At 35.6% G+C, this 16,644-nt stretch overlaps 1 protein-coding gene across 1 annotated transcript; it reads left to right on the forward strand.

Moving 5' to 3' along the window:
• The first annotated feature begins 7,535 nt into the window (after positions 1-7,535).
• Positions 7,536-16,644, forward strand: alx3 (ALX homeobox 3). Its single transcript, XM_053503404.1, has 4 exons — positions 7,536-7,958; positions 14,774-15,051; positions 15,314-15,439; positions 15,830-16,644. Exons 1-4 carry the CDS (start codon positions 7,631-7,633, stop codon positions 16,178-16,180), a joined length of 1,083 nt encoding a protein of 360 aa, XP_053359379.1. The 5' UTR covers positions 7,536-7,630; the 3' UTR covers positions 16,181-16,644.

Consider the following 16,644-nt stretch of genomic DNA (forward strand, 5'->3'; position numbering starts at 1 on the left):
GTAATGGTGTGGGGGATGTTTTCTTGGCACACTTTAGGCCTCTTAGTGCCAATTGGGCATCGTTTAAATGCCACGGGCTACCTGAGCATTGTTTCTGACCATGTCCATCCCTTTATGACCACCATGTACCCATCCTCTGATGGCTACTTCCAGCGGGATAATGCACCATGTCACAAAGCATTTCAAATTGGTTTCTTGAACATGTCAATAAGTTCACTGTATAAAAATGGCCCCCACAGTCACCAGATCTCAACCCAATAGAGCATCTTTGGGATGTGGTGGAACAGGAGCTTTGTGCCCTGGATGTGCATCCCACAAATCTCCACCAACTGCAAGATGCTATCCTATCAATATGGGCCAATATTTTTAAAGAATGCTTGTTGAATCAATGCCACGTAGAATTAAGGCAGTTCTGAAGGCGAAAGGGGGTCAAACACCGTATTAGTATGGTCTTCCTAATAATCCTTTAGGTGAGTGTATATACAGTTACAGTATATATTATTATTGTTAGAAGGCAGGGTTTATTAATACATTCAGAATGCCTTAGATATTGACAATACTGGTCATACAGAACATGTAGAGCTATGGTGTATGTATTTTATCAAACAATAGACTGTTATATAGTGAAGGTGTTGGGAAAATAGTTTGGTTTTTACTGTAGAGGGCCAGAGTGGGGAAAGATGTAAACTGGGAACCTGAGCCAACTCTCTGGTGGTTAGCAGTATCTAAAAAGAGGTTTCCAGCCTGAGGCTCGAACTAATGAAAATCCCATGGCCTTAGCATCCATGCTCCAGACAAGAAACTTCATGGTCACTGTGCACCCACCTTTAATTCAATCAGAGCCACAGGTCACAGGGATGCTTCACCACTTATTCTCCAACCACTATAAACACATTTAGGGATTATTTATTTTTAGCAATGGTGTGCGTCCACAGCAGGTCAACTGATACCCAGATGGTTTTGCTGAGATGCCTGTTTATGGATTCCTGCAGACTGGAAGGAGGTAAACGAAGGTCTTTTGGTCTGTCACTGATTAGTGAGTCAGTTTTGAATATGAGAATGTACATATGCACAACATTGTAGGAGTGGATGAAACGGCTGGCTGGGTTGGTTGAGTGTATGGATGGATGCATGGATGCATGGGTGAACCCTGTGTCTAATTGTGAAAGAGCTTGTAGCCTCCTTTTATAAGTTTAAGATGAGCTAAAGAAACCATACACCAACAAATGATGTTTTTTTTTTATTATGCACAGGTCATGAGCACCAGTGATATTCATGTAATTCAGACCTAAAACTTTCTCTATTAATCATTTCAAATGATGTTCCCAAAAGTAAGACATATTGATAATATAATATCATATGACCGGGATCCACTGAGCTTTTTGTGGCCGAACTTAGGGTCAAGGAGAGGACAGTCACCCAACTTTCACCCATAACCCCCCTCCCACACAAACAAGCACACATACACATTCCACCTCCTAAGGTTCTCAGAAACAAACTCAGAATAAAACCGCTTCCCAGACTGCTTCTGTCCTGTCTTATGACCCAGGGGTGATCAACTGTCAGTCAAACCCTCAGCTGGTCAGCGTGTTGGACAGCAAGAGAGAAAAGGAGAAAAGCCTTCAGAGGAAGAGCCATCCCCTTTTTGCATGGGATCAACTCTCTACATTCAGGGCATGTAATTGAATTACTGCCCTTCCCTTTCCTCCTTCACATTTTAATGCAAACCTCAGGTTAGCTGGCTGTTTGGAAGTACTGATAGAACAAAGACCTCTACATATGTTCAGAGCATGCATAAATCAGTTTGCTGAGAGCACACAGTGGTTTCATTGTTCAGAGAAATTGTGAAAAACAATTGGTTAAAACTGCATGTTGAGCAAATAACAGACCATTAAACATTATTATATATCACAGGGTTTGTTGAGTAGCATTTTGGAGCTATTAGTATCTAGCTTTACTTAATGCCTATCCATAGAGGACTATGATAACGAAACATTAGACATGAATATCAAATTATGACCAAGTTGAAGAAAACTGTATCTTAGTCTGTAATCTGTGATTAATCAATTTCTAAAACCATGCATTACTGTAGGTATAAGTTCAAAATATCACAGGTTTACACTAAGCGTCAGGTGTCTCTTGCCGTAAATAGGCTTTTTAGAGAGATAAGGAAAAACATATCGCCGGATACAGAGAAGAGAAAATTAGAGTGAGAGGATGTAAGGATGGTTAACCCAAGGATAGCAACTTGAGAGCTAAAGAGCTTAGAGGGCTCACCTTTAACTCTGCTTTCTGAACCCAGGGCTGAGCAGAAATTGCAGTCTCACAGCACAGCACAAAGAGGGAGGCAGAGTCTGGGACTGTGGACCACAGACTGGACTGATTTCCTGCACAGGGTCATGCCAGGGACAGGTTCAGCAGCCTCAGGTTCAGGAAACAAGAGCAGTCGAGAAGTCAGGTTGACCAGGAGGGAGAGGTCAAACTTCTGGTAAATCTAAAGCTGCTGTGCATTTTATAGCTCAAGAAAAAAAAACTTTCATTTAATTTCTGGCCTGTGTTATAACTTGATATGACTCATATAAATTGTGCTTTTTTTGATCAACATTAAAACATAAGAACATTTTTATGGCATTATCTCTGTTATCATGTACTGAATGCATTAAATCTTCTTGAACCATTTTTGTGACTATCATTGTAGGGCTCTTCTGATAAAATAATTTATATTGCTGATAATGAATGCTATGTGTTATATAGAGAAAAAGATAAAATGAAATAAAACCTGTGTGTGTGTGTGTGTGTGTGTGTGTGTGTGTGTGTGTGTGTGTGTGTGTGTGTGTGTGTGTGTGTCTTATCAGTTTTATTGCATATTATAGGACACCATGTGTAGTCTATTTTGAAACTGTTCACAATCTGTGCTTCTGTCAGTTGCATGAGTTGCTGTAATGGAGAGTTGGCTTGAAATTGCCAAATACGTCCCTCTTGCGAAAAGAAAGGTCTCTGTCCCCTTTGCCATGCCTATACAGCTTACTAGTGATCAAGTTGGTTTTTAGACTTGTCGACCTGCCATTTCACATGGCTGTTTTTTTGAGCCAGTCGTGTCAGGGTGAAAGAAAAAGATGCAGGCCAAGAAATTTTAGAGTCTGGTCTGCATGCTCTGTTCTTTGCGATGCATTTTCTTCTCTGGGGTTTGGATTTTGAGCATACTCCATTACCCCAAGTCCCAATAGGAATGCACTTTTATGTAATCTGAGTCATTTGGTATGTACAAGAGTGAAAATCATAGAAGCACCGGGCAAGCAGACATTTTTAACATTGTTTTCATAGATCATTTTTGTGTCATTTTGCATAACTTAAGCTTTTAACCAATTCAGTAGCCCCAAGTCAGCTTATAAACCAGTTTTTGTATTGTTTTTATTGTAGCACACTGTGTTTACTGTTTCCCCTCAATCACTTCAGGAGTAATTATATAATAATACAAGCTCTTAATGCATCAAAATCCCTAAAGTAACCCATGAAAAAAAAAATTATTTAGCATTGTAATTGAATTGAAGCTCAAGTACAACACAAACACAGACACGTTATGTTATCTCACTAACACTGTGGAATCTTAATTGACTTCAAAAGAAAACCTACTGTATGATAAGTTTAAACACTTTTAGGAGGTTCAGGAACCCTTAATGTACAACTTTTAATGGTTATGTGCAGTTTAATGTTCCCCGTGCAAAAAAATAAATAAAATAAAATACGAGAGAGAAATATGTGCACCAAATATAGAAATATAGAAAGATATATGCACCACGTCTAAAACCATCTATATAGAGGTAAATATGCATTAGGAGGGAGAAATGCACGTGAGCGGGACAGCGGGAACAGCCCGTTTTCTGGGGATCCGCTGACATGAGTGAAAAATGTCCAATTCTTGCCAAAGATACAAAGCAAAGGCAATCAGCATAACATTAACACTTGCAGCAAGGTTAATAAAAAAGAAAAAAGAAAATACCTAAATGAAACAAAACCAGGTTTGTATTTTCATCAGTAATTTTTAATTGCACTGCAAAACATATTAATGGAATGAAACACACACAGACACACACACTTACTGTAAATATTTCAAAATTAGCCTCAAACAATATTCCTTTGCACAAGGTTTAGAACTCTAAACCAAGCTGATAGACATTGTGCTTATGTGCTTTATGTGCTTTTTTTTTTTTTTGCTTTATGCACATAGTTATTATAAAAATAATCATTATCTATAAATCTATAATAGGTATGGATATTTAGATTTACATTCTGTGCAGTTTTAGCCTGATCACAGGGAATAGTGTGTGTAATGGTACTGTATGTGTATGGATGAGAGACGCTCACTTTCTGGCATCCTGTCTGCGCGCTCACGTATAATCATAATCATAAAGCTCCACTAGCCTATACTGCTCAACAAAAAGCATCTTAATAAAACTGTATTTTTTTCAGGGTCACTAGTGACTAAATCTGTGTACAGATTTGTTATCACAGTCAAGTGCAGTTTCTTTTCTTGTGTCATTTTTGGCTAATGGTCTGATTATTATAGTCATATAATTAATAGTCATATCAATAATTATATTGGTCATATTGAACATCTATTATTTCTTCTATTTCTTATTTGACTAGTTTGACTATTCATTAAAATGGCAACCAGATTCATTTATTAAAGCCTATATAATTTGATATGATGGTGCTTGTCCATCAATATACAGTAAAAATATTACAAATGAAGCAGAAATACATTTATTGTCAGGTTATAAATTGTCGCAAATCAATCGAGTCAATCGAGTGAGCGCTTACACACACACACGCACACACACACCACGCACGTTATTTATAATTAGATCAAATCAGTTATGTGCGGTAAATTATAGTCATGGTGTCGATTAAGATAGCATTTGAAAGGTTATAAATGCAACATGAAGGTTATTTGCCAAGCATACGTATTCAACAAATTCCACTATTATGGCGTCATGGGCCATTTAGGAAAGTTTTGAGGATCCGGCGCGGAATAAACTGGCTCTTGTGCTTCCAGCAGTAAATGGCCTTGCTGTTTATACACTTGTCCGTCAGTCGGTCTCCGTGTGGCCTTACAGGTATCCAACAAATTTATAAGGCGTCTTCAAACCAGTGAAAGCTGTGTGAGTACCCTGTGTTTGGAGATTGCTTGCAGAGATTGTAACAGCAACGTCCAAATCAACAGTCATGAGTTACTTGAAGAAGGTACTTATACAGATTTAACCAACTCCGCATGTGTGTGTGCTAAAGGTGAGTGGGTTATAGGCAGTGTGTGCGTGTCACCGTTTAAAGGAAGAGAGATTTGTTTATATGTGGACTGTATTTTAGCCTTATTGCAAAAAGCCATTAGATCAAAAATACAGGTTAGTAAGGCTTTACACGTAGCTATTTTTATTGTAATATGGATTTGCACACAAACTGTGTAATAATACCCACAATCCGTTCTGCCACACACACACACACACACACACTGTGGTTCTCCACAGTGGGGTCCAAAAACTATGGGAGCGCTAATAAAATGCTTCAGTTTTTTTCTATGTTAATGCAATCAATTTCATTACAAATTTAATTATTACGGTTAAACGTACAATCTATATACTATTAATATTTGCATAAACTTAATCATTTCTTAGTATTTGTTCTCTTTAATGATTGTGCACTCTAGCGCTGCAAGTTTGTATAAATGATCAATAAATGATCTTGAATGAAACCCATCAGTGTCGTTCGAGCACATGCTTCAACAGAAGAGGACGTGAGGAAAATCTGACCTTTTGCACAAAGCAGTTAACATGATCACTATAATAATTTTGCTTGCGGAAATAAAGCTTCAAGTAAAGACCTTGAAAATAATACAGACTCTTGTACAATAAATATGAGACACATAATGATTGTTTTCTTTGTTTCAAATCTATCAAATGTTCTGTGTTTATCTCTAACTTCAAATAAAAGAAAACCCCAAACTTTCAGTGTTTTTTCACCTTTTTCAGATTTTTTTTATACTATAATACTCCACAACAATTGATTTACAGTGAACACTTCTCTCAGACCTTACCAGTTTTCATGTTTTTTTAGACCGAATTCTCCAGGTCCTTTTTACTAGTTGTTTCAGTGACGTTTGAACATGATCTTAATCTTGTAAAGTCTTTTGGACTAAGAATGAATTAAAATCGACCGTTTGATGGGACCGTATAATATTTGTTGAATAATTTAGACAGTAAGCATACTTTCAACAAAACTTTCTTATTAATTTGTATTTATTAATAGTTTGCGTTATAACATGAAATTATTAAATTGAATTGACTTGATATTTAACGGTCTGATGTATATTTAGGCTAAATGTGCAATTTTTTTTTTACTTTTTATGTAAAGTTAATTAATATTTCAGTCGGAATGTCAACATATTCAGTTCACAAAAGTATGAAAACAAACGAGCTTTGCTGTTTAACATCCATGAAGCTTTTATTTGTTTTGACAGATCTGACAGTTATGCTTGAACATGCGCGCGACGTGTTACTACGTGCCGCATTTATTACTCGATTAAATATTACACAATAGAAAAAATTATAATAAATATATAACATGAACATAAATAAAAACCCCAAACAATGAGTACTAGTACTTTCTAACCAATTATACTACTCAACATAATAATAATAATAATAATAATAATAATAATAATAATAATAATAATAACAACAACAATAATAATAACTTTCTTCTTCTTCTTCTTCTTCTTATTATTATTATTATTAATAATAATAATATTATTATTATAGTAGTAGTAGTAGTGGAAATAGAAATAGTTACAGTAGTAGGTGTTATGCTCACATTCATCACGGCTTATTATGGCCCTCGTTAATTGCCTGGTCAGCTCATTATCATAAAACATTGCTGTCTAGAAAAATTGTTGACCCTTTCTTTCAACATCTTTTTTATACATTTAAAAGTATTCAGCTATATTCGTAATATATGTCTTCATATATATATATATATATTAATGCAATCAATAGCTTTCATTTAAATACTTCCGTTAAATATATTTATCATTAACATTAAAAAATAATAGCTGGTTGCGCTTCTGGCTTGTGTGTTACGATATGTTTTGCTCTCCGCACTGATAGAGCGCAGGCGTTTGGAAGTTTCCACTCGAGTCACGCGTGGTGCTTTTACACACTTAAATCTCGTCATGTCTGAAATAGGAAAGATGACAATATTTACCTCCATGTGACAATTTTTTTTTATATATATGTGTGTTTTTTTATTCTTGTCAGGAATGCATTTATAGACTATTGGTCGGACCGTGTATACATTTTTTTCCCCTTTTTTTGGCTGAAAATGTTCTTCAACATTGTCGACAAATAGTTAATTGGACAGACGGGAACTTCACGTGATTAAATTCTTGCTAGATTGAATCAGACCACTGCATTCTCTCTCTCTTACTTCTCGTTTCACGGCTCTTTGTTTCTCATCCCTGAAATCCCACCCACTTGAAAATGGAGACGCTACAGGGGCGAAAACGTCTGCTTCTCTCGGGCGCGCACAAGCCTTTTCGCTGTTAATAGCAGCCAGCGCACGCGCTCGGAGCTTCACAATGGAGACTGAAAGCTGTTTGTCTTTCGGATCTCCTCCGAACAGGACGACGCCGGAGCAATCTCCAGGTCTGGAACATAATTCCGCCTCGTTCTTCCAGTGCGACGAGCTGCAGAAATCTCCACTCGCTCACCCGGCGCAAAGGCACAGTGCGCGCGGGGACTTCTTTCATGCGCGCTACGCTGCGAACGGCGCGCACGCAGACTTTACGCACAGCCTCGGTGGTTCTTCGCCCAGAAAACACAGCAAATACTTGGAAACCACCGACACGGACCAAAAACCTGTATCCATAACGGAGAAGAGCTCATTTTACAACAGCAGTTCCAGTGGTGAGTGAATAGAGCAAGAGCTTACACCTTTGCTTGGTTGAGACCCCAGTTGTTAATCCAAAGTCATTCCACACATCGACGTGTGTCACCGTTATCAACATTATCATTTTCACAACAACAACAACAATAAGAATAAAAATAAGCATCAGCATCATTCGTAGCACCAATATAATTATTGACTTGACAGTTGCTTGAGCTTATAATTCCAATTTTAAACATATTATTTTGATGTTTTTGATTATTTTCTTAGTCCTTGAAGGTATGAACGAAAATATTGCTCACAAAAAAACATGGGAATTAATTAAATATTTTGTTAAAAATAAGTTATTGTATTACGTGGACAGTTTAATATCCAGGCCTGCTGCAATGTGATCGCAAAAAATACTTTACATTTCGGATGACATTCTATTTTCCACAATGTTTGAGAGTTTTAATAATTGTATGTATTATACTTTGCTAATTAATTTTTAATTATAAAAAAAAAACGTTAATTAACGTTTTTTGTTTTTTTAACACAAATTCCTGGTATTACCACAAACAAAACTCTAAACATGGGTACAAAACGATTTAATCATGCAGAAAATACTTTAATAATGTGTACATAATAATGTACTGTGTGCATTAGCTAAATTATGAGAATTCTATCCTTGCCCCTACAAACGTAATGGGCTGGAATGCAAAAGTAATAAAGGTGAAGGGATGATTATAAGGTTATAACTGTTAAAGTGCGCTAATAACTTGGCATTATTGAATCGTGCAACGGAAAAAATAACTTTAATAGTACAGTACTACAGTAATGCATGTGCAAGATTGGTATTTTAAAAAGACAAGCATGCTGGTATTTTAATCGCGTTTTGGCCATTCGTTTATTTAAAACCTTATTATTTGTCCGGTTTTAATAAATTCATATTTTTATTATATTATCATTCACATCCTTTATAATAATAATAATAATAATAATAATAATAATTATTATTATTATTATTATTATTATTACTACTACAACTATCATAACAGCACCAATAGTACTACTACTGCTACTACTACTACTAATAATAATAATAATAATAACCATAATACACTTTTTTATTTAGCCAAGTAGTTATTTTAATTATGTTCAGGTAAACTGTTAGGCAGTCTGCGAAGCGCATTTCTTGTTAAGGCAAATTGCACATGTGTATGTGAAGTACATAAGGCATTTAATAAATTGCAAAAACTATCAACCTGCTCATATTCCAAACTTTCAATAAGTGACTCAGTTATTAAAACCTTGTCCAAACCGTCAATCAAATGACTCGAGGCCGTGATTCATTATTGTTCAGAACTGTGTTAAAACTGTCAGATTAATCGTTTTATCCAGTTTTTTTGCTCAAATGAGAGTCCTGCAATAATGACACAATGATATTGGTATTCATTGTTATTTTGTATATTTGCAAAACCACTATTGTGCGGTGTCCTTCCTGTTTAGCTCTGACTCTGTGTCGCAACGGACAGATTTAGAACACAAACAGCCACTTCCGGTCGTTTCACATTACGATCTCCAGGAATCTGTCAAATGAAGGGCAGTCAATTCTAATATCCCAGTTTCAAATTGGGAAAACTGTTTGACTCTGCTTGGACATTTACTTAGCTAAGTTAAATGTTTAAACCTATCAGAGATAAATGAGTCTGTGGTACTTCACCAGACAGTCCAGTGACTGGTGATGCAGTATTAATTAGGCAGGACAATGTCACCATGCCTAATAACACTGGCTGTTATAGCCTATAGTCTCTCTCTCTCTCTCTCTCTCTCTCTCTCTCTCTCTCGCCCGTGTCTCCATACAGAACGCAATGGTGCCACATGATAAATATACAGGTTTACAGTTAAGTTAGACCACTAAGCCCTCACAGACTTTAATTAATCAAGTACCCATTAATTTAATTAATTAGCAAAAATATACAAGGGTAATCAAAAGGCAAATTATAAAGGAGAATAGCGTAAGAAAAGGACGGAGATAAATTCGTCAAAAGCATAGACTTGTCTGCAGCACACCGACAGAGAAAGTCATAGATATGATGCTGCTTTAAATCATGACAGGCTTATAATGTGACTAGCTACAATTTCTAGGCAGCTCATTTTTCCTTTGTCTTCAAACTACTTTCAGTTTAATGTTCAGACATTTTAGTTTCAAGCAAACTTTAAAGCGTTACTGGTATATTTGCGGATGATTGATATATTAAGGTCAAATCTGTCAAGTGGCCATCTAAGTGTGAAACATATTTGATATTTCAGTAGTCTCTCAGAAGCACTATTCATATTCATATTACTGGTGGCCTGCTGTGTATGTTTATTAACTGATTAAGAATGTCAAAACTGTTCAGTTGAAAAAGAAAAAGGTTAAAATAAGATTTCCTTGTTTAATCAGAAATTGTTTTATATGAATATGATATTCAGAAATATGATTTTGATAATTAACTAAAACCTTTCACAATTATTTTAGGGGCCTATTTATATGTTTTGCTTATAGTTATATGTTTTAATTTATTGCTGTGTGGTGTATTCAATGCCTACTGTGTAATATCTTTAAAAATAAATACCCCAAAGACTATGAACTGCAGATTAATCATTGTGAACATCCTGTGTGAGTGTGTGGGCTCAGATGACATTCCCGGAGTGAAAACAGTCCTGCTCTGGTCTTGGCCACAGGCTAATAAATATATCTTCTTTTTTAAACACAGGCAAAGATTCAATACATCCTAAATCTGCACCTCTTAAAATGTCAAATTCTTTATTTAATTATAGATTTTAAGGGCTTATTAGTCTTTCTCCAAAGTAAAAAAAAAAAAAAGATACTTAACACAATTTGTTTTACCTGGTTAATGCAAATCTGTAATTTAATTTCTCTATGTCAGTTCACAAAATATTACTTATGGCCTGTTCACAATGTAGTTACTTTACAGGTGCATTGTTCACTACAATACATTTTACTTTAAAATATAAAACTTATTATACAATGTATTGAGTAAAATAATTTGTAATATGGTTTACAAAGAGCAATAATTTTGCTACAGGCTTTAGAGGTCCCATATTTTGCAAGTTCTTTACCAAATTGGCCAGACATTCCCAAAAATGTGTCTGTTACCATTCCAGTAAACAACCCCCCAGACAATGCATTTTTTCATTCCTTAAACTCCCTTTATTTGACTGCTCATTAAAAGTCACCATTTCAGTGTCTATGTAAATGAGCTATTGCTGAGCCACACCCCACCAGAGAACATCAGAACTGAGCAACAACCTATATGTGAGGTCACTATAAGAAGGATATCTAGTGGGCTTTTATCAAGCCCTGGAAAATACATAATGGCAAAAGGACCAATGCCAAAAAATGACTAAAGCAAATTTTGCACAATAGGTCCCCTTAAACGATAGCCTGCAACAAGCATTAATATGACATTTAAAATACTCACTGTTTGTGATTTGAAGTGGATTAACATGTGCTATAAACTTGACATTAAGGTACCTAGAATTTACTGATAAAAAAATGTATTTATTACTATTAGTTGCAAAAATGGGAGGGAATGATGGCTCAGGCGACTAAGCCTCTAGGTTGTTGGTTTGAGACCTGAGGAACCAGGTTCAAGCCCCAACCTCGGTGGGTTGCCCAACCACATATTACCCAGCCACTGCATGCAGTTTATCTCGCCAAACCCAGATAAAAAATGGGAGGGTAGCATTAGAAAGGGCATCCGGCATAAACACTGTGTGCATTGGGTGCGCATCAGAAGATCTGCTGTGACGACCCCCTGACTGGAACAGCTAAAAGAAAGAAAGAAAATTAATAATGCAAAAAAGCAACAGTACCTTAATATAATGTAATATGATTTGCATGGCATTGATGCTGAATTTCATGTCAATGCAGGGCTTTATAAAACACAGAAATGAAAACAATTCTGCTTTATGGTCTGGAAGTTATGTATGTACTGTAACTGTCAGGAAGTATACTAAAATTTTATTTTACAATTGTATAATTTACAATTGGTTTAAAAGAAATGGTAGATATTTTTTATACAGTAGTAACAATGGCATACATTCTTTCAAAAGGGCATTTGCCAGTGTTTATTAAATAATAAAGGATCTCCAGCTTGATTAAATTGCATTACTTAGCAGATGTTACTTAGGTCTTTATGAAACATGTTAGAGCTCCCCAAAAGAAACAATCAGGTGACCTTTAACATAAATGAACACAGAAAAAATAAGCACTTTTGTTTTTGGGGAATGTTTTTGGACTTAGAGGTGCAGACAAATCAGTGTCTAGTTCAAATAGCACTTACAAGTAATTACACTATAAATGTACTTTTCAATGCTTATATTTACTAACTGTACTGTATATATATATATATATATATATATATATATATATATATATATATATTTCTAAACTGTCTTTATAATATTTTGTATTATTTTTATTTTTTTTCTACTGGAAATATATGTAGAAAACAATGAAAAAAATATTTGTCAAAGTATTTCCAATGTATTCTATCCCTGGTTGCTGCCGACTGGTGACTCAGTGGTCGGTGTTTCGCCAGCCATGCGGAAGGCCTGGTGTGCAATTCCCAGCCACTTCCCAAACCCAGTCACTGGATGCACTGCCAGTCCCAAGCCTGGGTAAAATGGGGGAGTTGCATCAGAAGTAAATAATAAAGGATCTCCAGCTTGATTAAATTGCATTACTTAGCAGATGTTACTTAGGTCTTTATGAAACATGTTAGAGCTCCCCAAAAGAAACAATCAGGTGACCTTTAACATAAATGAACACAGAAAAAATAAGCACTTTTGTTTTTGGGGAATGTTTTTGGACTTAGAGGTGCAGACAAATCAGTGTCTAGTTCAAATAGCACTTACAAGTAATTACACTATAAATGTACTTTTCAATGCTTATATTTACTAACTGTACTGTATATATATATATATATATATATATATATATATATATATATATATATATATATATATATTTCTAAACTGTCTTTATAATATTTTGTATTATTTTTATTTTTTTTCTACTGGAAATATATGTAGAAAACAATGAAAAAAATATTTGTCAAAGTATTTCCAATGTATTCTATCCCTGGTTGCTGCCGACTGGTGACTCAGTGGTCGGTGTTTCGCCAGCCATGCGGAAGGCCTGGTGTGCAATTCCCAGCCACTTCCCAAACCCAGTCACTGGATGCACTGCCAGTCCCAAGCCTGGGTAAAATGGGGGAGTTGCATCAGAAGGGGCATCCAGCGTAAAAGCTGTGCTAAAACCTACGCCAAGCTTGTATGTGCAGACCGGACAGTCCGCTGTGGCGACCCCTTGCTAGGAGCAGCCGAGAGACCAACAACAACATTCTATCCCTGGTTGGGAAAAAAAAATACAAACCTAGTTTTCTTTAAGGGCAGACTACATGGCGGTGTTTCTATGTACCTCCTAGTCTTGTTACAGACACTCCCGCAAGGCCCTTTCACTCCAAACCAAACATGGTGTAATCTTTCCGTTTTAAAAAAAATAAAATACGAGCAATTTTACATTTTACAGATTTAACATTTATGTAATTTATGACTTTGCTTATTACCTATTTGCATTAAAGAAGAAAAATTGTACTGATCATGTACCAAACCAAAAAGTATATATAAGTATACCAATTACAGTGTATGCTAGATTAGCCAAAAACCTAGCAAAAATTTTTAATGCTAATCATATTCGTTGCCAAGAATATCTAGCACACTATAAACATTGGTCAAACATAATTCAGACCAATGAATTCAGATCAGTAAAAACTTGTGTATTTTGTTTACACATCTGTAAAATCAAGCTAGAAATGCAAATTTTGTTTTTGGACAAACTAACAAATGTTTATTTTCCTCTAGTGAACACAGATAATCTAGACGACTTTGGGGAACAGTTTCTCCTCACAAAGCACTAGATATCTAAATTAAAAACAAACCCCAGATATTTCCACCCTGACCCCCCTTTTCTTACAGTAAACATTATTTTATGTTTATGGTTGTACAAATCCTTCTGTGTTTATTTGAACCAAATACAAAACCCCATTTGTTTATTTATCTTTAAAAAAATTATTTTCAGTTCTCTGGTCAGTTTGAGTGCCAGAAGAAAATTCAAAGCCCTGCTTACTTACTAACATCTCCTGAATAAAGCCACTTTGTGTCCTATTTATAAGTAAATAAATAAATAAAAATTTAAATAAAACTTATAAATGTAAGTTCAAGTACCTCATGGTTTCAATCACTTTTTTTTATTCAAACATTAAAAGAAACAATAAACATGATGATAATATGATTATTATTATTAATGTCATGCTTCGTATACTATACTGTACTACACTACACTACACTACACTACACTACACTACACTACGCTACACTACACTATGCGTATGTGTGAATGTCTAGGCTCTGATCCTAACTTATTAACAACAGAGGGATACATAAAGAAAGTTTTTTTTGTGTGTGAAGTAGGTGACATAAGACCTATTTTATAACATACTGTTCTTTACTACAGTATATATGTCGTTTAACACAGATTAGAACAAGCTGTACAAGCTGTACAATTGGTACAATGTTAAGAATACACTTAAACTGAGGTCTAAGCACTGATGTATGTTCTTTATAGGTGAAAAAGTTATTTTTGTGTGTGTTATAACTTTATGTATTATATACTGTTAATTGAACTTTTCTGGTTTGGGTCAGTTTTTGAATCCTTCCACCCCTTCCTTATCTAAATCTGCTGAAAAAATTTAGAGGATTAAGTCTTTATCTCTTCTTTCCTCAGTGGCAGAGAAGTCATTGCTTAAGCCTTTGACTTATCCTGTTCTGGATTCTGAATGCTGTGGCAAATTGAAAGAGCCTTCAGATGGACTAACTGAAGGAGACCCTATTGCAGACTCCATTAACCTGTCAGGCAAGAACAAGAAACGCAGAAACCGGACCACATTTAGCACCTTTCAGCTGGAAGAACTGGAAAAGGTCTTTCAGAAGACACACTACCCAGATGTGTATGCACGGGAGCAGTTGGCCCTGAGGACTGAGCTCACTGAAGCACGAGTGCAGGTACTTTATGAATCTATCAAAACTTGCTGACAATATACTTATTTTAAGTTTAATTATTTAACTAAAGTTAGAATTTTTATTTACTTATTTAATTTATTTATTTGTTGTTTGTTAGTTTGTTGTAAAAGAATTAGGACCATCTAGACTTTTTAAAGTTATGAAGGTGTTATTGTTGATGTGGTAAAGTTAAGCAATTATAGAACTTGAGACTTTATAATGTAAAAGATTTTTTTTCTCTTACTCTTTTGGGATACTTTGATAGGTGTGGTTTCAAAATAGAAGGGCTAAATGGAGAAAGCGGGAGCGTTATGGCAAAATGCAGGAAGTCCGAAATCACTTTGCGGCTACATATGATATTTCCCTGCTACCCCGCTCAAATACCTACCAGGTATACACATACAATAAGTGTCAGTTTTTATGTTGCTGATCATGTAATGTTGTAATGTTAATAGAGTATATATGGAAAAATTCTCTACATCATTTGTATGTAAAGGGTAGCCTATATATACAGTATATATCTCCTATTAGGCTCCCGTGCTCAAATACCTACTAGGTATGCACATACAATAATTCCTTTTTTTCATACTGCTGTTCATTTAAGGTTAATAAATTAATGGTAGGCTAATGGAATATAAAGGGTATATACACAGTGTGGGATGTAGGGCATATATATATGTATATATAAACAGTTGAATTGTCTAGGGCTTCTTCTGACCTCAACTCTAACTGAGCTTTATACTTTTGCGTGTGTACTTTTTAACCTTACTTCACCTTACAGATGCAAGGTAACCTGTGGCCTAGTGGAGGAGGTGCAGGAGGAGCCAGTGGGGGCTGCGTCCTGGGCACAGACAGTATGCCTTCTTCCTGCATGGCTCCTTACACTCATCCCCATGCACACCCCCATGCTCATGGGCTTATGGGAATGTCCACATCCCCAACTCACCCTCCACATCATCCTCATCCTCATCATCCAGGAATCAATGGCCTGTATTCCCTCCACAGCTTTCAGGGAAGTCTGGGGGCTCATTCATTTGAGCCCAGCCCTGAGACTGACTACAAGCCCTCAGGGCTGGTGGCACTGCGCATGAAAACTAAAGATCCTGGCAGTCTCTTGTCTTGGCCAACGTGACTGGTATTTAATTAGGACTGAGCCAACATATAATCAAGGGGTTCACAGAGAAACCCAAACATTAGATGTTTTGGACAGAGTTCAATTCCCATCAAGCAAGAAGAACAGTTTACAGTAGTTCTAATCCTTTACTAGATGTGCAGTTAATAAAATAGTAATAACAACTAGAAATCCCACCTGTATATTCTGTTTATGTTTCCATATGGGAGCATGTTATTGGTTGTTGTCTATCTTGTTACACTATGCAAGCCAAAGGTTGCCTTAATATTGAAGTTAGGAATATAGGCATACATGAAAAATGTATTCAAATAAATTAGCATAAGTGTCCAAAGACAAATAATTATGTTTTTATTTAAAATAGTTATTCGCATATTTCCATTGTATACTGATTTTTGTAAATGACAGTCAAAAACTGCTTATGTTTCAGTTGTGCTGCAATTAAAGTTAATTTGTAATTACAAAAA

The sequence above is a fragment of the Clarias gariepinus genome, chromosome 9 (assembly GCF_024256425.1).
Source record: "Clarias gariepinus isolate MV-2021 ecotype Netherlands chromosome 9, CGAR_prim_01v2, whole genome shotgun sequence".
In the NCBI taxonomy this organism is placed as follows: domain Eukaryota; kingdom Metazoa; phylum Chordata; class Actinopteri; order Siluriformes; family Clariidae; genus Clarias; species Clarias gariepinus.